Below are 23,348 nucleotides of genomic sequence, written 5' to 3'. Positions count from 1 at the left end.
CCAAATTGGGTCCATCTACAGTTGATGCTAATTAGGATTAACCATATGGGGATCACAAGGAAAAGGATGGATGGGATTAAAAATGATGGTTGGCTCTCATTCATCATTTGATTCAAAATTCTTAGAAAAATATATGAAAAGAAGAAATTATTCATCCATTTTAATCCATCAAAATTTTAATATTTTATTTATTTATTTATTATATATATATACACACACCTACATTATCTATCTTAAACTATTAAATTATATTACTAATATTTTAATTTTAATACATAATTTTTATAATTATAAGTAAATAATTAAAATTATCTTCTATTTTTTAATGTATATTAACTATATTTCAGTTAATTATTTGTATAAAATCAATTAATTATTTAAAATAAATTATAAATTAATTAGTTATTTATATAATTAATATATATAAATTTATTTATATATAATTAGTTTATAAAATTATTTATTAAATTAAATTAAAAATAAATATTTATATAATTTTTATATAATTATAAGTATAAATATTATATTTTATATTTTTTTTATTTTTTATTATAAATTAATAATAATAATATTTTTATTAGTTTGTAGTTTAATAAAAATATCATATAAACATCATTCATCATTTTTTTTATTTTTTTAAATTAAATAAAAAATAATTATTTTTATTTATCTTTCTCTACCTTGCCAAATATATATATAAAAAAAATGTTTATCTATTCATTTACTCATCCATCTCACCTCCAATCCATTGCCGGTAGATGATATCGGATACTTCCACTCCAAATCATAACCCATAAGCAAATATGCATCAATTTTAATTGATGCACCAATGTAGCCTCACGGCTGGACCCTTCAACGCCTCGTGGTGGTTCGCAAACTCCCGTCACCAACATTTCAACTGACCGACAAGAATGAAGACCAATGATATCGCGCCACGACACCAGACACCCAACAACTCCGCTGAATTTTATCCACAAGGTAATATCCCCAGATAATTTTATCCCCCAATTTATCGCCCTTTTAAGCAAATCCGCCGAAAACAAGCGAATCCTCTTTCGCCTCCCGCTCCACCGGCGATCCATGTAGATTGATCAGGTCCTCTTAGGGTTTCGATCTCTTCTTCGTCTTCTCTCTCTTCTTTTTGTTGTTTTCTTTTAGGATTCGATCTATTTGGGGAGGAAAGAATGGGGGATATATACACGGATTTCGTAGATTTCATGAGGCGGCCGGCGGTGGTGGAGACGTTGATCGATATTTTGCTGTGCGCGGTGCCGATCTGGGTGGCGGTGATGATCGGGCTGGTGATTGGGTGGTCGTGGCGGCCGCGGTGGACGGGGCTGTTGTTCCTGGGGATGAGGAGTAAATTCCGGTTCCTGTGGACGGCTCCCCCGGGCCTTGGTGCCCGCCGGCTCTGGTTGGCGTTCACCGCCCTTTCGGCCTTCTCCGTGTGCCGGAAGCTCTGGTCCAGCTTCAAGGGGAAGGGCGAGGGCTCGCCGGCCGCGGAGGACTCGGGCTCCCGGTCGGCGGTCTCGATGTCCTCCGTGGAGGAGGATGATGGTGGAAGCTTCAGGTGGGTAGGAATTCCTTCTCGTTTCTTGTTTGTGGGTTGTTTTCTTTGAGAAAGTTATTTAATATATGCATTTTTGGGAATTAGGATCCTGAATGTTGGGTCACATCGGGGTTCTTTCATGTTGATATAAAGATAAAGTTTGGTAATTGATTAATTTCCAGGAAAAATATTATCCTTCTTGGTTTCTATACTAATGGTGATTGTGAGATTGGAAGGTGTATCTTGGCTTTCTTGTGGATGCTGCTTCATCTTTTGAAATCTGAGGAAGTTCGAATTGTAGAAAAAATGGGTCATGATAGAAGAATTTGTGTATATTTTCCCCTTCTTAACTTTCTGTGTGAAGAGCAGAGGCTTTAATTATGAACCCTATCTTCTTGAAAGGAGTGCACTTTGATATGCTTGAAAGTCTCATTTTGTCTCCGTCGAATGATAATGGTGAGACAGAAGTCTGTTGGTGTGGGGGTATTTCCGAGAGTATGGAGATGATAGAAGTAGCTGGTTGAGTTATGCATAATGAGTAGAGCCAGCAAATTGTATGATTATGGCTCACAATTTTATGAAAGTGTTATCAAATGGGCCTCTTATCCAACTTATCCAAGAAGAAAGAAACTTAGAATTTCTTTTAGGGAGTATGGGGACAGCTTATAAAATCTTGAAGATTAACGTGCAAGCAGCAAACAAGAGAGAGCAAGCTAGAGAGAAAAGCAAGTGGTCATTGCCGTGATGCTTTGCTTAACAATGACACACATGGACTTAGAAATTTGATTGAGAGATTAGAACTTTATGCATGTACCTATCCTTCTTTGCTTTAGTGGCCAATATGAACTTATTTATGAATGGCTGATGCATTGTAGAAAGTATTGAAGAGGTTTCTCTCTCTCTTTTTTTTTTTGGTTATTAGAAGATGTAATTGAAATGTGCATCGAAAACATACATTTGATATGATACCAGTCATAAATCTTTGTTTAGTTCTTTAATGGGGCCATCTCAATATAAGCTCCAGTGCTGACCTTATTTGATGGAAAAAAGGTTTTGTTGATATCGACGATCGTACTTTCAATACCAATTATTTCTGAATCAAAACACAGGCTCCAAACTGGGAGGAAAATGTTCAGGATTTCATATATTTCTTCAGGGGCATCTGCTACAATGTAATCACAGTCAGTCTACTACTTGATCACCTTTCCTCTCATTATTTTGAAAAGTAGCCACTGGGATTATGGAGGCAGCAACCCAAGCTTAGGTGGTCACCTGGCCGTCCATTCTGTACCGAACCACTTTGGCAGCTCCAATTTGTTGGCCGACCGCCTTGCAAGAACCTTGATGGCCATCCTAAGCATAAACAACCCAAGGGGAATAGTATTCACAATATCGTGGAGCTGTCTATGTATTAGGCATGTTAGTATGGATTGAGTATCTTTGTTATGGTACTCACTATCTTACTTAACTACAACCTACCAAATTCCCTAATACTTGATTAGTTTCTTATACCTGATTTGGATTCATTAGTTGTTATATGGTTGAACCTCTTGTTGCATCAGTTTGAAGCATTCAACATTTTTCTTTTAAGATCAATTACCATTGTTGCATGACAGTAAACATATCATGTCACACTAAAATAGGTTTCTGAATGAATTAAAAATTCTATGATTATCTTATTCCTTTAGTTTGTTAATTTAGTTTAATTTTATGCCTACCTTTTAATTTTATGAATCTCAATTCATGTTTAAATAAGATAAGCTTAAGTGGTTGCCTTAGTGCAAAGCTAACCTAGACAACCTGCATATTGCAACTATGTTTAGTTAAAAATATCCATATTCTGAATGCAAATTTTTGTCTTAATGTGGGAAATGTGATCTTAGACAATCCAAGAATGTTGTCAAGAATCATCAATCTGACTTAAGCACAATTAGTGTTGGACATAATGCATCAGCTTATCTTGGCTTTTTTATTCTTTGTAACAAGATTTCCATGCATATGCTTTCAAACATGATTTAAGCATTTTGCCTCCTTAATTATGAAGTCCTGCTTGATGTATATTTATGTGATGAGTTTTATGTTTGAACTGGTCTCTCTGATGTAACCCATGTGTATCTATTCGATGTTAACTAATGATCAATAGTTGAAGATGACTCTGTCCCTAGTCTTTTAGTTTCAATACTCGTGGCCTTGAAGCCTGATATGTGTAATGGTAGTATCCAGATCCCTCATTTATGTCATAACCACCCTCAGAGATGCATCGGTTTCATTGACCTAGGTTGGAAAGAGGATGAACTGCAGTTATACCTGGAATGTCTGCCGAACAGCCAAAACAGGAGGCTGGGATTGTTATACTTGGCAGTTCTGATCAATGGCCTTTATCATTGGATAATCTGTTAGATCTGGTGGAATGGAGCTATCAGCCTCCTTATCCCATCTAATTTTTGTAATGTCAAACTCCCTCCATTAGCAAAAAGAGAAAAAGTATTGGTGTATGTCTTTTACAACTAAAATGTAACTAAAGAACTGTCAATTGTAATGTGGTACTATGTAAAGGTAAAGAATCATTACCTTTTAAACTGAAATTAACTACTGTTTTGAGGATAAAAAAGGTTATCCTAGAAATACATATCCCATTCTGGATTAGCCTGGAACTATTGTTTGATGTGTCCGCTGGCCATAAAGATGCTTTTAGTGCTGTTTGCCTGTGACAATGGTTCACTTATCCATGAGTCACAAATTTCCATTTAGGACATATCAATATGTGGATGTGCACAGACTATGTAGGAGACTAGAATCAGTTGTAAAAAATAATTTGCATTTTCAATGTGATTGGTGCAGAATACATTTGGATTAGGCTGAGAATCCCTGTTTCAAGTGCTGAGAATGCCAGACCACAGCCACCTGAAAGAAGTAAGAAATGATGTCAAGTATATTAGAAAGATTATGAACTCAATACATTTCAGGAAAACCACTTCAATCCTAAATCTTAGAGTCATGGCTGACCTAAGAGAGGAGGAATGAGATGGTGTTGCCATGGGATTTATCACTTAGATATAAATTAGTTGCATATCTGGAGTAAGTTATATATGACATGTGATATGATACTCTTAAATCTTGGTATAAGTTTATGTCAAGCCCTAATAAATTTATATCCTAAATGAGTCGTCACAACACAATGTTCCCTTATGTCTTATGAAAAGTTAATTCCATGATGTGTATGTCTTGTTTACTTTTTCAAAATTGTCCTTGGTGCTGCTTTCACATCGTTTTGGGGAAAAAAAGACTATGCTGTCAATTTGAGTAAGCTGTGAGAATCTTGTTTCCAAGACCATTTTGCACTGGAAAAGGGTTTGCCGGTATGCAGCTTTCCTACGTTTTTTTTGGCTAAAATGAGGATTTCAGCATATAGATGGCACTTTACAGCACGTCTACTTCTATTTATTTGGGTTCATATTTTTAAGTGAGCTACTGTATATCTTAAAAGTTCCAACTACCCTAACTTTCTTTGCACTTGATCTTTCTCTCGATCTGGCAGTGGAGCTTTTGAGGATGGGGATGATGTTGTTGCTGAGAAAGATTTGGAGCATCTGTTGCATCTTTTAGATGGTAAGGTAGGAGATGCGGTATGGCAAAATCAAATGGAACGCACCACACCAAACATGATATACCAAGCTTGGCGTCACGAACCTGAGGTAGGATGTAGTGTTCGTACACTTTGAACAATTACTGCTACAAAATAGCTCCATATCTTTGTCACTTCTGAGAACATTTTGTGTCTCCAACATTTTTGTGTTTCCTGGGCTTTGCTTAAAATTCATGCATGCACACGTTCTTTTTCTTCTTTATATTGTCCATGTATCCTTTTCTTACTATTTCGAAATGTATCTTTATTAATTCATTATTTTTCCATGTTTGTACAGACTTCTTTTAGTTTATTACTTCTTCCTCTACTCATTTAGAAAAATGCTATGAAGATCTTTTGCTTTGCTTCTTTGTCACATAGTTTTGTGCTTTTGGTCACATCATCATCACTGGTATAACTTGTTGATAATATATTTGAGATTCTGATGTTCTTTTTTGTTCCCCAGGTGGGCCCGATAATTTATCGCAGCAGAACAATATTTGAGGATGCAACTCCTGAATTGGTTAGAGATTTCTTTTGGGATGATGATTTTCGACTTAAATGGGATCCCATGCTTGCACACTTTAATAGTTTGAAGGAATTCCCTCAAAGTGGAACTATGATTGTTCACTGGATAAAAAAGGTTTTCACCAAGCATCACTTATGATGTTGATTCTCAAACTTATAATTGCACATGAGCAAATGTTTGACTTGATTGCTTATCTGTCATTTCCAGTTCCCATTCTTCTGCAGTGATCGAGAATATATAATTGGTCGACGCATATGGGAGTCTGGAAAGACTTACTATTGTGTGACGAAGGTATTACATGATAAGTTTATACATCGTTATGGTTATATCTACTGCTTAATCATTATTTTGCTATCAAATTAGAGATCATGTTCCATGTTCTTTGTATATTTAGCCATTTTCCAATTTGTGCTGTTTGTATACTACTGTATTTACTATAACTTTGTTTTCTTCGAAAAGATTTTGTAAGGGACAGTTTTCTAAGTAGAAAACAATAGTTCCTTTTTTCATTTTCATCCATGCTCTAGCGTAAAGAGCATCTATTTTCATGTAGCTGGATAACATGGCTGCACATCACAGAATACAGAATTCAAGATTCTCCAGCTCGTCTTTTCTCTTTTATTCAACTCACTTGTAAAGTAATACCTTCGTAGTACATTGACAGAGCAGCACTGATGATGCATGCTGCTTGTTTTGTATGAGTATGACATTGTGCAAACATTGTTTTAAAAAATGTTCAGTAACCAATAAATAAAGTCACATTAAATCTTTCCCCACCCTGTAAAAGCAAAGGGTTTCCATGGTCATGTATCTGGATGATTGAAGGAAACATTACATGGAATGGCCAAATGGGCTGTTAGACCTTGCTGATTATCTGTTCATCTTGGCCTGAGTTATAAGACTGCAGTTTGGTATTAGGGCCACAAACAAGCCAAAGACTAGCGATCTGGGTCTGCTCAAGCTTGGAACAAAAGTATAAAGGGGCAGCTTGAGATCAGCGTGAGTCTACTTGAGAAAGTCGGCTCAAGCTTGTTTCACATATACTCAAGTCAGTTTGTGCTTGGCTCACTCGAGCTCAAGATGTAAATTGGGCAGAGATTGAGCTGAACTTGGCTCGTGAGATCTGTCTTGCTAGGCATTGTTTTCATAGCAGCAGTTGCTGGCAAAGCCTTTGGAGTATATGACAGGATAATCAGGATCTCTATCATGTCGTGGATCTCTAGGAAACAAGTCCATGGCTGGTGTGAGGATGCAGCAGCAGAGATGGGGAGGGAGATCTGGAGGGAACTTTAGGTCAGTGGTGACTAGGGCTGAAATCGGATCGGATATCAGCATATCCATATTCATATTTGTTTTGTCTGACGAATACAAATACGAATGCTAAAATTTAGATCCATATTTGTTTTAAACGGATCTGGATATAATTCGGATACTAGAAGATCGATATAAATACGGATATAACTTAGATAATTAAATTTTATGACTACAGAATCAAAGATATTACTGAATAAATGATAAATCAAGTTAATAAGATGTTTATATAGTTATATTTTTCTTAACAATTAATAAATGCTATATAGAATTATATATAATTATATATCGATTTGAATATTCAGATACGGATTGGATAATTATCTATCTATATTCATATTCATTTTTTTAACGGATATGGATACGAATGCAGATATTAGTTGGATATTTAAATTTCTATCCATATCTGGATTGATTCGGATACGAAAACAGATTCAGACAGATAATATCCATACTTCTTTCACCCCTAATGGTGACAGAATTTAGTCCACTGAGGTTTTAGTCAGTGTGTGATATGCCTGATGCTTTTGGTTTTAGATAGGTCCACCTGACCTGTAGTTAACTTGTCTTAACTGGCATCCAAAGTCCAGCACTTGTAATAATCCTTCATAGATTTGATGTGAATAGCAGTCCATCCATGCATGCTTTTCACTTCCATGCATGTTTTTCACTATATTTCGAGCTTATCACAGTAAAGTTAGGATGAGGATGATTGTTGTTTGTCACATTCTGCATCTTTAGTTTGATATATACACCATCAGCTATTGGTGCACAATATCCTAATTATGTGTGTGGTTTTGCTAATTAATTCACCACATCGTATTCTACAGGGTGTTCCTTACCCAGCTTTATCCAAGAAAGAAAAGCCAAGGCGTGTGGAACTGTATTTCTCAAGTTGGCGCATCAGGGCAGGTACATAGATAATTTTTATTGGTGAATCTCAAGAATCCTGACCAACCAAAATTGATTTTATGTTTCCTGTTACATTAGATGGGATGCTACTAGGACTAAATTGTAGACAAACAAATATGATTTAACTGAATCCCACACTAGTTGTTTTTGATTCGTTACCCTGCAGTTAGTGAGCCACAATGGACTTTTATATGAAACCATGACTTGAAATGAATTATGCCAAAAATCTTTTGCAAATGATCATAGATTTTCAATCTTCCAGAAGATGAAATCTCATGTGCATCATTAAGATGGTTGATTAATTATGATCATGGCCGGCGGCCATTTTGCCCCCATGTCATGTTTGGATTCTATGGATCAACTATTATATTGTGAGTATCACGTGGATCATAGAATATTCTCAATGACCTCTTTGTTTCTTGTTTTCATTGACATGAAGCAGTGGAATCGCGCAAACAAGATGGGCAGCTTTCTGCATGTGAAGTAACGCTCATTCACTACGAGGACATGGGCATTCCCAAGGATGTAGCAAAGGTCGGTGTCCGTCATGGGATGTGGGGAGCTGTCAAAAAACTGCAGTCTGGTATGAGAGCATATCAAGTAATGAGAAAAACAGAGACATCCCTGTCCAGAAGTGCACTAATGGCACGTATCACCACAAAGATCCCGATTGATGGAACCGTCACTCTCTTAGACCCAGAACCGTTGAGTGAATCAGAAGAAGGTAACAATGATAATTCTCATGAGGTACGTCAAGGGGTTGACTGGAAATGGGTGGTTATTGGTGGAACGGTAGCTGTTGTCTGTGGGCTTCAGACGGGTCTTATTGGTAAGGCTCTGTTATTTGGGGCTGCAAGGAGGCTTGCAAAGAAGTGAGAATTACATTCTGCACAGAGTTTATTTTGGGGGATTGATTTCTGATTCCTATTTTGAGCACTCGAATATTACAAACGGCGGAAAAGCTGCATATATAAGTTTTTTTGTTTTTGTAGCTGACAATTAATTTGGTATCCATTGTACTCGAGAAGCCTTGTATTGCATTGTATTGTATGATATTCTTATCATTTTGTGATGGTTTGTCTAAGCGTACTTATAACAAGCCTACAGGATATGCAGACTGAAGCTGAGCCATGTCTATGGTATTGTCTCATGTTCATAGAGAAGACGACTGCAGACATGATTGTCACGTTCACCGAACAAGGAGCGAATTATAAGGTACATAATTGACGTAAAAAGCGTGGAGCATTTACATTGGTGAGGCACATACTCTAATCATTTGGCGCGACAAAGAATTATTATGGATTGAAGCAATGATCTCAAGTGATATCTTGGAGCGTTAAGAATCTACTAGAAAATGTGCATTACTACAGGTATGATAATTTAGTAAGAAAATCTTGATCTCCTTGAGCCTATGCCTATGAAGACCTCCCACCTTTTGCTTTTCTTATAGCTTATCACACAATTGTAGCACCAAATGATGAAAAATTTCATGAGAAACAAAGCGACCAATTTTGTGAAAGGATAAACACCAAATATCTGACAGAAGGTTGGTATAGGAAAACCGAGAGGTAAGAGCTCTTTTAGCTAAAGAAAACTCACCAAAATCCGCTTTGTCCTGCCAGATTTATAGGGTAGAGCGGCCACATGAAAGGACGTGAGGAGAGCAGAAATTGTCACCAACAAGAACTGGGAAACAAACAAAACATCACAACCAAAAACAAACATTTGAAGATCTATCATGCTTACACTCAGGTAGAGCAGATGGGGAGACAATTGATAGAAGACGGATTTTGAACTTGTATAAACAGTTAAGGCATGCCGTAAATTAATAATAGAGGCAAGCGCATGCCACACAAACTCTCACAAGGTCAACGCTAACTTCTCACCCTCCCATTCTCACTGAAAGTTTGTCTGATATCACGTCCATTTTTAGGTACATACAAACTTGACAGGATATTCTTTCCTCTTTCTGCAAATTATGTAGCTGCAACACTTCAGCTAATCTAGCATTCCTAAGGTAGTCACTTTTCCACAAATGCAGAGATTTAGGCTACTTAAAAATAATAAATAAAAATAATCCGGAGCCACCGTATAGATTCTGGCTGCATGAATGCTAATACCTGGAAACTGTAGCTTGCACTATCTGCCATCATTCATTTACAGAAAAGAAGGGAAAAAGGGGGATCTTTTTACAACAATATTATAACAAAACCAGTAAGCTACTTGGTTGCCAAAGAAATCCAGCTTCAAGCAATTAGGTCAACTGCAAAGGCCTCTTCCATGGTGCTCTGTAACCTGCATGACATTTCAGGAGTCAAGCTTCAACAAAAAATTACTTGCCCAAGTGAGTTAAGATCCTGCTGATTAAAGCCTCTTTCTTCCCAGTAACCGGGAGGTTGTGAGCAGTTAGGTAGTACTTTAACTCCACCACAGTTAGATCCTTCAGCTGCATATGAATAAAATCAAAATATAGAAAATTATCATTAACCACAAGAATCAAATACTATCCTTTTAAAAAAAATGTTGAGCCATGTTTCTGTCCTGCCCTCTACAGCATAACTAATTTAAATACTCTTTAACTGTTGTCACCACCTTTACTAAAGAACAGAATTAGTGGACGATTGGAAACTTAGAAGAACCATAGCATAAATCAATAAACACACTCTCACCTTTCCATTTTCTGCTAGATCAGCCCAATCATAACTTGCACTCTCCCTTGCAGCAGTTTCAGCCATTGCTTTACGCTTTCGAGAAGCTTCACTTCCACACCCTTTTGCAGCTGCAGCATTGGCTTCCTCCTGATCATAGTTTTCACCATAAACAGATATTTTGAATTCTTGAAGTGCACGGACAATTCCTGGCCTGCAGATAATAGCACGAGTTTGACTTAATTTAGGATTATAGAAATGGAACATCAATAACAGTTGATAAACCAAAAAGCCTCGATGCCATAAGAGAAGAAATATGCATCATGCAGCAGGCGAGTCACCTAGACAGGCCTTCTTCATCAGGTAAGGTTTCATCTTTGATGTCTGGCATCTCATCTTCACCCAAAGCTAAGGCTTGTAGTATCCCATAATGTCTTTGTAAAGCTGTTCAAAGATATCAGCTCTATATATCATCTCATTATTTTTTAAATATTGAAATCATGTCTTGGATGTGTAAACAAAATCTACTAATAAAATCATCACAAACAAAACATGATCTTTTCCAAGAGGAAAAAAAAAAAAAAATGAACAATGAACAATAACAAAAAAGCTGAGATATATAATATATAGTACCAAATGTATTGTCACACGAACATATCTTAGTCAAGTTCTCTAGCACATCAAAACAAGGCAAATGCTTGTGGGTAGACCCTCTTCCTCCGACTGCACCTATCTCACGTCCTACATTAATTCCTACTTTATCTGGAGCATGACTCAACTTATTTGTTACATTGAACTAAGTGGACCTTTGAAACATGAGAAGTTCCAAAGCAGCTCTAATGTCATTTAATTATTTTTAAATATTGAAATCAAGTCTGGACAGTGTCGGCTAGGGCTGTCCATACTCCGTAGGCAAATAGCCCGACTTGCCCAATAGGCCAGCCCATGAGAAACCAGGCATGGGCTTGGAGTTTTAATCCAAAAGCCTAATTCAGCCAAAAAATAAGTGGCCTGGTTTATTCCTAGCTGCACCTGGTTGGGCTTTGGTTCAAAATAAATAGGAGCCCAACTTGGACCTGCCCCAACCTGAAATATAACCCACAGTAGGGTGGGACCTGGGCCTAGGACCCTTGGGTTTTATTCTATCCGGGCCAGGCTCAAGCCTAAGTTCTAAAATCTAGGCTTGCTTCGGATATAAGCCTGACCCGACCTGACCCGACCCAACCCGGTCCATTGGCAGCCCTAATATCAGGCATACCTTATTAGATCAATAAGAAACTAATACTCACTATGGCTATGCCCACATAATGATGCTAAGTAGTGGACCAATATTACTGTATCGACACTTGGTATGCCCAATACCAATCAGATGCCGATACAAAAACTTTGCTTTCTACATTACACAAACATAATTAATAAATAGAAGTTTTTTTAAAAAAAACTTTAAGCACTTAATTAGCAGCCTGTTTATAAAATTTAGAATTAAAAAAAAAATTAATTATGAGTTAAATGATCTTCAGCATGTTAAGGTATATCCAAACTCCAAAATACCTTGATTGGCTCATTTGATTCAGTCATGTAGGCTCAGGATCATGCAATTCGGAAGGTAATCATTAGCTGATGAAGTCAGCTTGAAAGCAACCCAAGTGAAAGATGAACTTCAAAGATTTTCAAGAATTGATTTAAAAACCTGACCGTTCTGTTTGCTAGGGTTTACAACTGAAAAGAAATATTTTTGTGTGCTACAATTTACACTGGGTAAAGAGAAAGGTAAATAAAGGATGGAAAGAACAAAAAGAAACACATGCCTTGAGGAAAAAGACAACCTATTCTTTCTTTTTTTCAAGGAAAAGAAAGAAGAGTGTTATTAATTTTTTATTTCCACATGTATTTAACCTAATTCTTTCAAGCAAATTTACTTATAGGATGCATGGTTTATTATTAATGACCTAGTCAACTGCATCAACAAATTATCATGACTAATTTTCCTGTTTGGCTTCCAAAATATGGTGTCCCATAATGGCCAGAGAATGCACACGCTTCTAATATTGTATGATGCTCGTGTGATAAATTGAAAACAACTGAATATTTTATTAGAATGGAAAAGAAATAATAGGATCTTGATTAATACCAGGATTTGTAAATTGGCAGACTGAAAAGTCTTTTAAATCTATTCGTCTCAATAAAGCAGAGGCTTTCTTGATTTGATCATCTGTGGCACGTGGTGCAATAGCATCAGCAGACATATGGAGCTGCAAATTAACTTGGATCAGTAAATTAGTAAATCAAAAAAGAGAACCGAACAACAATCAAAGTGCAAGTTTTCGTGCCTCTTCGACATGTCTAATATCATCTGAGTATGGAAGATATATCATATGCATTCCAGGAGGCTCCACTTGACCACTTGAACCGGTTATTTCATCCTGTTTAAATGCATTTATTTAGCTAGTTTCACTATAAATAGTTATTCCATACATAGTTGAATTCAGCACTTCAAGAACTAACCATACAAACAAACACTTTAGAATGACACTGATACTCAGAAAGGAGCCTTTGCACATAAGTTATTATTTTTTTTAAAGAACAAGGATTAGAGATCTTGTGAACATGATAATGCATAGTTGAATGTATGTGTGTGTTTTAAGCAGAATGGTGGCTAGTCAATTGCTCAAAACCATGTATGGCATCATCTTTACCGATTATTGAATTTTTTCCTACCTGGTGATCCTTGTACAAGCATATGTAAAGGGCTATTACTTTCAAATATATGCTTGCCTGAGGTCACTCCCTCGATACTGCCAAGAGGGACCTACACAAAATTTTGCCAAAGGTATACCTTCATCTTCAACAAATACATTTTTGTGAAATTCGATGTCCCTTCAGATCTTATCACAAAGTACAGATTTTTATAAATGTTATTTTCAAGTGAAAATTACCTGTTATTACAGAACTTTACTTTCAACTTGTAAGTTATTCGGCAAAGATATAGTTTTCGATTTAGGAATGATGATAATGATAAGTTCTTTTGCTTTTCATTCTGCAAGGAAATCAGACTCAATTTTAAATTTCCACAGCACTTGATGATTTGCAGAAATATATATAGATGATATTCTCATTGCATTACTCCATAATTTGATACTTTACCAGAATGATAATCACCAAGATCCAGTAACAAATTCAGAAAGCAGATCTCTAAAAAATAATCCTAGAGAAAATAATATTTGTTCGAATTAATGTTGGTAAGTAATTTTCTTGATAAAAAGAGTACATTGTGTCCACATGGTTTTCATGAAATAAAAATAATCAAGAGACTATACACGTATAAAAGTGTGAAACAACTAACACTGGGTATGTGAAAACAACACTGGTTAATCCAGAAAAAGTAGCATATCCTAACAGCATAGTTGATCCAGCATTTTCAAGGCCATCCATCCCCTTGCCTTCCAAGTCTTATGGATATGTTTGAATAATCCAGCAGATTAGAGTAGGTAAAGTATACAGCAGTATTGGATTCCTTAAGATTTGAGGCAAAAAACTATAGTATCATTTTGATAAAGAAGGGGTTATTCATTTAAAGAATGTATAAAAGATTCCTAAAAGAATCAATATCCTTGCCACTGTTTATACATGTCTAATGCCAATAATCAGTTGTTTATGCCCAAAATAATTATTTGGATTTCTGAAACATTTCCCTCTAAAGCGTGGAGGAGTGCAATTTACCACATGGTGCAACTGTTCATTCTGTATCATATCTCAAATTATGTTATCTAACTAGACATGGTTATATCCTACATGAAGCAGTAAGATCTCAAATTATGGTGCTCGATATCAGATTCTAAAAGCAAGGTACTCATGTTTACAAATGTGCATATACAACTTCAATTTAGTGGTATGGATACAAATAAGCACATACGTATGTACACGTGTACACAAGTATTAAAAGAGATGGGTGAACTGGTACTGTTCTGATACAATTAAAGCTCAAATACTACCAATGCAAAATCAACATCTAAAATACCTAGAAAAACCAAAATCAAAAGTTTAGTACAAGCACTCAAATCATCTATTTATATAGATCCAGATCGACAATCTGGAATCTCAATGTATCCTACAATGCATTTTAGCAAAGTATTCTAGTGCTACTGTCCATTTTATGTCCAATAGAAGAATAAGTAAGATGATTCAAAACATGTGATTCATTGTTTAGGTACTTTAAGAATTGCACATCATGATCAAAAGGTGGATCCTTGATTTAAAAGGTTCACTATTGAATCTATATCACTAGGATGAGGCTTCAAGCCCAATGGAAAGATGCCAGATCAACTCGCTCTTGTAACATGATTTCCGATGCTATATCAACACAACTGAAACAATCAAATGCCACTCTATCGAACGACTTCTTCACAACCGAATATATACAAATAAATGTATACGCATTGTGGCCAATGTAAAATATTACTTGTGCAACAAGGGCAACCAGCTGGGGACGATATAAGCTTCCATAAAATGCAAGTGCAAACCTGAAAAATATTGCTAGAGTCAAACTATGTATCAAAAGCAAAAAAATAAATATATTGTTGAAGCACACAGACTTTGAATGCTAGTGTGACTGAGTATTTGCCCATATGATATGATACAACATTCTTGTCAGTCCAACAACATTGCCAAATTCATTTTACTATGTACTTTATTAGATTCCAGCATAGATATGCATAATAGATCTAGAGTTTGGCGATGTGTAGGGATGCACTGACTAATACCAAAGAGGCTTCATAAGATGAAAATTAAGACAAAAAGATTAAAGTCAAATGTGAAGATAATAAGACCAATTCTGCTGTAAAGATCAAAGTGATAATTTAAGCATAAAGGAAACATGGAACCAATTTCTAAAGGCAATTATGCATAAATTGGTGCCAAAGAATTGTTGATAATTGTTAAACTCAATGCTATAGATAAAAAATATAAGTAATGACACATTAAAAACTATATTAGTATGATCGCAAGGTCAAGACCAACTATATCTCTTGAATTTCCAGTGTTTCTTCAGTATGATTATATACCGGGTTGAAGAGAGGGGAAAAAGAAAAAAGGCAGGGCATCAAATTCTTTAACATCAGGTTCATTTCTTTATTGGGTTCTGGGATCCTACCATACTAGACTGAAATTCTCCATGTAGGAGAATTATTGAAACATAATAAGTACGATTATCACATCTATGGTTGATAATGTTCGGAATCAATAGCTTGTACCAATAGAAGAATCAATGCAATCTACCTTGTCATTGATAACGATAAATTTAACAATAACAAATGCGATCATCTTTCAAATCATACTTTAAATCATAGCACAATAAGCATGTTCACTGTCTTAATCCACAAGGCCAGACTAAACTTTTGCAGAAATAGATGCTACTTTTTACATGTTCTATGCAATTTCATTTTCGAGCAACATACAGAATCTTTTGACATATCTTAAATAGTCCTAAAACGTTCGGGGACGACATCTTTTGCACCAGTTCTGGCTCCCATGCAAGGACATTGATGGGGAGACTCATTATACCTGGCAAAGTGGGATTTACCTTGGGAAATGTATTGCTCAACTGTTCCCTACACTATTATTGCATATCTTTGTTTGTTTCTACCAGAAAATATATGCTCAAACAAGCAAACTCATCACTAGCATAGCTTAGAAATGATCTTTAGTCAAACTTTGGGATTAGCTCAAGAGTACCGGAACTCCATTCACCACTGGTTGTCATGTGATCCTGGCGGAGCTTGATCTGCCAGGCAAATGGGAGTCGAGTAATAAGAGTGCCACACATCACTCAACCTATATACTGGTCACATCCAAGGCATGGTGGCACTGTTAGATCAGAATGTGATATTTCCTCATCAAACAGCACATGATTTGCTTGAATAGGAGGAACCACCTGAAGTGAAACAGGGTGAGGCACTATTTGCTTGCCATCCACGCTCAAGATGATTTAGAAGACAAGGCAGTAACTGCAAAGAAGACTTCCAATTGGCTATCCAAGAAAACCTACTTCACCTAAACTAGACTTTTTGAGCCTTACAAAATTCCTCAAACCAAATGCCCAACTACCATAGGGCACATAAAATCTCCAACATCACTCATTTCAAGGGAAATGATTCAGCACATAGATTTCAGAATGAGCCAGACAAATTTGCGAGCAAGATAAGTCCCTGAAAAGGGATGGTGCAATAACCAGGCAAATGTTCTTGTAACTCTTATGGACTCTCAAACCTCTTATACATAAGGACTACATTGCTATCACAAATTTAAATCCCATTTGCAATAGATGTAAATGTAAATTATTATCACGCTTATACAAGACAAGACAATAAAGTTATACACAATACAAGACAACAAAGTGCCAGCTATTTTATATATGTTCGTAGTTCTTTAGCTTGTGGACATCCAAGAAGCAAATAACAGTTTCCCAATCAAGCACCATATATGAATCTCTTACAAAAACCTCCGTTCAAATAGCATGATTAAAATTATTTTGTTCCCATAAATCATGACCAATTTTATGCCATCCACCCCACTCTCTAGCAGCAGGCAACCAAGCACACTCAAACCTAGTATTCTATGTGCATAGCAAACTCATTAATGGGACTACAATTCAGTAGTGAAAGAGTAGAAACATGCATATTCAACTCTAACATATCACTTACAATGAGCAGCCTGCTGTTATATTTGCAAAAGCATTGCATGGATCATTTCTTATTCATCTTTCATTCTCAGCTTCAATCCCTTCCAAAGGATACCCCAACTTACAGGTGCATGTAGAAGGAAAAAATAAGAATTATCTTGGCTTATACAATTTGAATGCAAGTGTAGGCATTGTTTTTTGTCCGTGCAAGTTGGAGTTGCATATGTCCATCTTTATTAGGAAGATCAGAATTTGCTTTCAACAATTGCATATATCCTTTTACAAAATTATTTTTCTTTTTTTCATCATTTTACCTAGCAATGACCACTTTACAAAGTCCATACTTGCCTTTCATAGCTAAAGAAATATCCATGTAGCAAAACACCAAAAGGGTTTAGGCCCCATTTGGCATTGTTGTAGGTAGCAGAGCTTTTATTTATAGAGTGCAATAGGCTTTTGCTGGTAGAGCTTTTAACTAAAAGTTGTTAGCTGTCTGGTAACCACATTTCTGAATTACTGTGGAATTTTAACATCTATTTGGCAACCAAATAAAACAAAGTACTTTAGTATCCAGAAATGATAATAAAAGACATTACATAGTGCTTTCAATTGCCTAACCGTTTATACAATCTAAAACTGTTATTACAAAGTAGTTTCTAATTAAAAAATTATTTATTTTGATATTTAAATTTAATTAAAACTGTTATTACAAAGTATTTTCAATTTATAAATTATTTATTTTGGTATTTAACTTAAATAAAATAATTAATATATATTTTTAGATTTATTATAAAATACAACAATACTTTAATAATATTATTATAATAATGTGATGTTATTATTTAGTATGTTAAAAACGTATTGTCTTATAATATTATTATACAATAATAATATTATATTGATATAATATGATTATTATAATGTAATAACAAAGAGATAATAGGATAATATTTTTATAATATCATATAATATAATTTAAAATCATAATAATATTTATAATGAAATACTATATTTATAATATTTTTTTAAAAAAATTAAGTTGTCGAAACTCGAACCCGGGTCTCCGATGAGCTGTTGCCTTAAAAAAATAGCTTCCCAACATATTTTAACCATAGATTTTATCCAAGAACTCCAAATTGGAGCTTTTCCTCACTAACTTTTTTTAGCTTTTAGAGGAGCTAGAAAGTTGTTTCAAAATTTTTTACCAAATACCTCAAAATCGCCCAAGAGAGCCAGAAACACTTCAAGAAGCACTATTTCACCCTTGAAAAGTAATGCCAAATAGGGCCTTAAGTTACAGGCATGTATAGAACCGCACATCAAAACCTTCACATGATTTTACAGCTAAAATTATAAAATGTACCAGAGTACATAAAAAATGAGGTTCTTAAACTTGGTTGGGTTCCAAGTTTTGGTCATCTAAACAAATATTTGATTTTGATAGTTTCGATAGTTCTGCTCTAAGTTTGGGTCCAAATAAGTCTAGAGAAATCCCACAAAAAATTAAGAAAAAAACATCATGAAAAGTTATTCACATCATTTTGCTGTATTTTGTGTTAGTTAGGATCATAATTTGCATAGTTTGGATTGTCTAAGGTTGCAACTAAATTACTAATACAATAAATATATTATACTTTTCTATATTTTTATAATTTTCTTACTTTTTTTCTATTTTCTAATGATTTCCTTACCTTTTCTCTATTTTTATAATTTCTCATAATTTCTCTAATTTTTACAATTAATTAAACTTTTCTCTAAGTTCTATTCTATTTTGTTCAATTTTAATAACTCTACTAAGTAAGATAAAAACCATTTGAGCACATTTTATTAATCAGCTTAACATAAATTCATTTATTTACCAAAAAAAATTCATTTAAGCATATTTTGCTCTATTTTGTTAGAATAACCCATCTAGGCAAGAAAAGATAGACCTAAACAAAAGCCCATTTTATTTCACTATTTTATTTTAACATATTATTTTATTCTAAAAGAACTAAAGAAGAGAAAACACTCATCTAAGAGAAAGAATCACAGGAACATCCATTTCTTTCCAATTAGTGAAGACACATCAACAGTGCATCTTGCCCACCATACTAACAAAAATCAGCCAAAGTAACATAGCTTAAAACATCAGAGCCTTAGATAAAGGTGGCATTCAAAATATTAAAACATGTAACAAAATACCAGAAAAGACAGAACATATATGCTTGTTAAACCAAAAGAAAGGATCAAAAGCATTAATTTCAGTCAATTTTGGCTGAAACTTGGACAAAACTAGCCAAAACTGACTGAAACCAAAAATTTTGGTCAATTTCAGACTAGGCTAGGCCAAAACAATTCATCTCGGCCGAAAATTCAAGCCTTGATGGAGAGGTTACCTGGTGGGGAAAAAACTCAAGGCATACATGAATCCATCCACGTATACAATATAAATAATGTATTAAAGAATGTCCAGTGCCTAGAAGAACGCAGTTGTCCACTGAGGCCCCTCTTTGTTTTTCACAAATAAATTGTGCCTTGATTAATGAGATTAGAGAAATGAATCTTAAATGGTTATCATGGAAGGAAGCAATAGGGATGAAGGTTCACAAATCAGCTTGATCAAAATAAAGTAGATGGAATGCCGCTTGAGTTATCTGCCAGGTCAACAGAATTGTCTAAATTTAGCAATAAGAAATTCGTAAGCTGATCTTCTTTGATACCATGGTTATACTATCAGAAATATAGAGAAAACAAGAGACTAGAAAGGCTCAACATGAGTAAGTGCACCTTAGTATATGAACCTGCTATGAAGAAATTTTTAATACAGAATTCAAAGAGTCGATTCCAGATGAATGAAACAAGGATTGTCAACAAATTGGAAAGATTATGTAAAGTGAAAATGGAAGTTTCAGACAAAAACATATGTTAAGTCTGTAAATATAGAACCAGAATAATGTTATCACTTCAGAACTACAACGATGAATAATAAAGGCCAGCCAAATTATGAAAACAGAAAGTGTCAACATACTTGCTAAAAAAGATATTGATACTACTTATATCTTATATGCAAGCGATGATTTAGATTTTCTGCTCCACCTTAATGCTATTACAAGAATTAGCTATTAGGTACTAACCGTTGAAGGCGTAACATTGACCTATGTAAAGCAATGAAAATGCGAGTACTTCCAACAACTTCCTGCATAATATGAAAAATATAATTAACCACACCAAATATAACAGTAAGCCTATGAGTTTTCCTTTTGTTTTCTGTGCATGTGTGTGAGTGTGTGTGAGAAAGAGAGAGACGGATTTGATATCTAACAACGCAAAATGGAACAAAAAAAGCACCTTGCAAGATTATATTTAGTGCTTTGAAATTGAAATGAATGAAATAAATCCTTCAGCTTTTTAACAAGCATTTACAAAGCTAACAGGAACAATTTATGAAGTCTCAAAAGAAAGCTCCCTTTGGGAGACATAACTTGAATAAATAATATATGCTGCAAAACATATGGAAGATTTATCTAAATTGGATGTATCCATTCCAAGTGATGTAAATCCTCTTAGATTAGTTGTCCCACATATTCCTTCCTCAGATGATAAGTCAGTTCGAGACTTCTAGATGCATGCTCTACTTAATAAGCACCAATGAAATCTATCAATTTCGATAAGACTGCCAAACCATAAGTTGTTGCAATAGCACATACAATGAAGAAATATCATTTGTGTCCTCATTCAAACTTAGAATTTGACAGCTTAAGGACTATTCATCCTAGCCCAAGATCTCACATTAAAGACGGTCAAGACCAAATCTGAAATTGGTCAAATAAACTATCTTAAACAAGGCAGAAAGCAGGTTCGAAAAGTCCACAGTGGGTGGGCTATCATGGGCCTAAGCCTCAAGGGAAAAGATTAGAGGCAGCGAGCAGGGGACTAGACCATGCACTTTAGAACAATAGGTGGGATCTGGTTTGCAAGGGTCAAGGGCAACCCAATGGCGATGGAAAACCAATTGCAATGGATTGCACTGGCAAGTTAGGTGGACAAGCTGCAGCAAGCATAGCTATAGACACCAGCCTTGTAACGTTTGTAGCAGTGGTAGGGCTCCCAAGCAGGAGCAGATAGATGGGGGGCTAAAGAGAGGCAAAATAGGTTGTCTATCATATCAAACTGATACATTTTCCTTCTACAAAACAGCACTTGGTCATATATCCCTCTAGAGCATGTCCAGAGAGAGGAACATAAAAAATGCATCTACCAAAAAAAGGTGTATGTATGATTCCCCTTGTATGTGAATGACTACAAATCAAGATTAGGCCGAGCTACAGGTGGCACATTCCTCATCGAAATTCATATGTAGCAGCAGTATTTGAATTAAGTAAAGCTTTCACCTGAAATTCTTCACCCAAATCCTACCAAATAGGTATTGTTTTCTGCCATCAACCCTAACTCTAGCACTACCTTTGGATTTCGTTCACTAAGTAGACATTAGATTTTTTATACCTCATCGTGTCCAGTACCATATGAGCATAATTTACAAAAATAATTCATAAAAGAATCTTTTCAGAAAATCACTAATAGTCCCTCAAGTCTTTTGCATTTGATGAACATGTCATCAGTGTTCATGGCCACAATACAATTTCATCAATGTAATTAACATTCTAGCAAACAACAAATCAAAACACTACCGAATCCATGAATAAAAATTTAAGCTTTAATCAAAATAAAGGGCAGCATTCTCACCTCATCAGTTGGAAAAATAAATGTTGATGGCCTCAAATTGTGATAATCTTTTAAACAATCCAATGGCTTGAATCCTAAAAGGTGAAGCTGACCATTCGAAACTTTCTTTATCTTAGATAGTTCATCCGTAGAAAATTTTATGATTTCACTGCAAAAATGTAAGATTCAATAAACTAATTCGAACAAATCAGTGAACAAAATAAAATGATACTCTTAGATTGTGTTTGGCATGATTGTCACTTTTCTTTTTTTTAAAAAAAAAATAGCAACGGGAATTCTATTTTCATTTTTTTCAGATTTTTGACAACAGAAAATATATTTGGTTCACTCTTTTTTTCTCTTAACTACAAGACAAGCTGCTTGACCATGCTGAGGTTAAGAGGTAGTGTCAGGAGGAGCCAATAGGGAGCTCGAGCATCGCCGATGGTCTCAAGCATAGAGAATGTCTAAGCAAGGATGAAGATGGTGACAACCATGGTGGAGTCCAGCCATAGCCACCCAGATGGCCGCAAGGCCGATAGGCAACATCATCGTCATCCCCAATGGGGAGCTCATCGAGGGCGTAGGGAGAGGCAGAGCAGGGAAGAAGGCAAGGGAGATGAGGTGGGTCCAGCGGAGGCAGTTGGCGATGGACTTGATTTGGCTGTCGAGTAAGTGGGAGAGGTTCACATGCTCAATGACGGTGATGTGCTCGACGATATGCTCAAGGCAAAGGAGGTTGGGCAGAGGGGATAAGAGGGGTGAAAGCCCATTTTTAACAAAGGTGGAAGGAAAAAATTTTCACTTGCACCTTTTCCGAAAATAATAAAAGTTGTTTAGAAAAATAGAAATATAGTAACCAAACATGTTTTTTACATCAAATTCTATGTTTCTGTTTAAAGAAGGAAAAACAAAGGTACAAGGCCTTAAGTGTTGTTAATGAATATCAATATGCCGTTATATGAGTACATGAATGATCCTAAGTGATCCAAGTAAACACAAATATAAGTCATATATCGTCTCATTTATATTGTTACATTATTTCGATAATTTTTTATTGACTGGTTTTGGGTGTCAAAGTTATCTGTGGTTTATTCGATAGGAAGGAGCATTTTGTGTATCACTATGACTTCACCAATCATGAGAGTTTGGAGCAAAGATGCTAAGACCATATCGCTTGCTCGGCGGCACGGTTCGATATGCTTCTGTCTGATTCCATGATAGACTCATACTAACACAACATAGAGGGTGGGGGAGAGAGAGAACGAGAGAGGAAAAGAGATAGAGGGGGGAGGAAGGGCTAAAGTGGTGGCCAAAGGAGGCCGGTAAAGGGCTAGCGTGGAGAGTTGGAGGGGTGGGGGAAGGGCTCTGCTCTCCCCTATTTTGTTCGAACA

The 23,348-nt window shown here is 35.6% G+C and overlaps 2 protein-coding genes across 2 annotated transcripts in view; one reads left to right on the top strand and one right to left on the bottom strand.

The window, feature by feature from the left end:
• The first annotated feature begins 1,008 nt into the window (after nucleotides 1–1,008).
• Nucleotides 1,009–8,998, top strand: LOC105046548 (uncharacterized). Its single transcript, XM_010925161.4, has 6 exons — nucleotides 1,009–1,570; nucleotides 5,088–5,244; nucleotides 5,641–5,817; nucleotides 5,911–5,994; nucleotides 7,845–7,926; nucleotides 8,369–8,998. The coding sequence occupies exons 1-6, from the start codon at nucleotides 1,185–1,187 to the stop codon at nucleotides 8,800–8,802; spliced, it is 1,320 nt and encodes a 439-aa protein (XP_010923463.1). The 5' UTR covers nucleotides 1,009–1,184; the 3' UTR covers nucleotides 8,803–8,998.
• A 972-nt stretch (nucleotides 8,999–9,970) lies between these two features.
• Nucleotides 9,971–23,348, bottom strand: part of LOC105046549 (ATP-dependent DNA helicase 2 subunit KU70) — a 29,725-nt gene continuing 16,347 nt past the window's right edge. Inside the window, exons 12-19 of the mRNA XM_010925163.4 lie at nucleotides 21,976–22,123; nucleotides 20,367–20,428; nucleotides 15,034–15,094; nucleotides 12,905–12,997; nucleotides 12,706–12,826; nucleotides 10,916–11,018; nucleotides 10,596–10,788; nucleotides 9,971–10,372 (exon numbers count right to left, since the gene is read on the bottom strand). Of these exons, the coding sequence (XP_010923465.1) occupies nucleotides 10,259–10,372; nucleotides 10,596–10,788; nucleotides 10,916–11,018; nucleotides 12,706–12,826; nucleotides 12,905–12,997; nucleotides 15,034–15,094; nucleotides 20,367–20,428; nucleotides 21,976–22,123 (895 nt within the window). The 3' untranslated portion in view covers nucleotides 9,971–10,258. The remainder of the gene's footprint in view (nucleotides 10,373–10,595; nucleotides 10,789–10,915; nucleotides 11,019–12,705; nucleotides 12,827–12,904; nucleotides 12,998–15,033; nucleotides 15,095–20,366; nucleotides 20,429–21,975; nucleotides 22,124–23,348) is intronic.

This window comes from Elaeis guineensis, chromosome 6 (genome assembly GCF_000442705.2).
Source record: "Elaeis guineensis isolate ETL-2024a chromosome 6, EG11, whole genome shotgun sequence".
Lineage (NCBI taxonomy): Eukaryota > Viridiplantae > Streptophyta > Magnoliopsida > Arecales > Arecaceae > Elaeis > Elaeis guineensis.
Note: the sequence above shows the minus strand (reverse complement) of the source record. Positions and strands in the feature narration are given on the sequence as shown.

Excerpts from the sequence above, each read along its gene's own strand:
- LOC105046548 (XM_010925161.4), top strand. The coding sequence starts at position 1,185 with ATGGGGGATATATACACGGATTTCGTAGATTTCATGAGGCGGCCGGCG. Across the intron at positions 1,571-5,087 it reads GATGATGGTGGAAGCTTCAG|TGGAGCTTTTGAGGATGGGG; the intron begins GTGGGTAGGAAT and ends TCGATCTGGCAG. Across the intron at positions 7,927-8,368 it reads AAGTTGGCGCATCAGGGCAG|TGGAATCGCGCAAACAAGAT; the intron begins GTACATAGATAA and ends GACATGAAGCAG.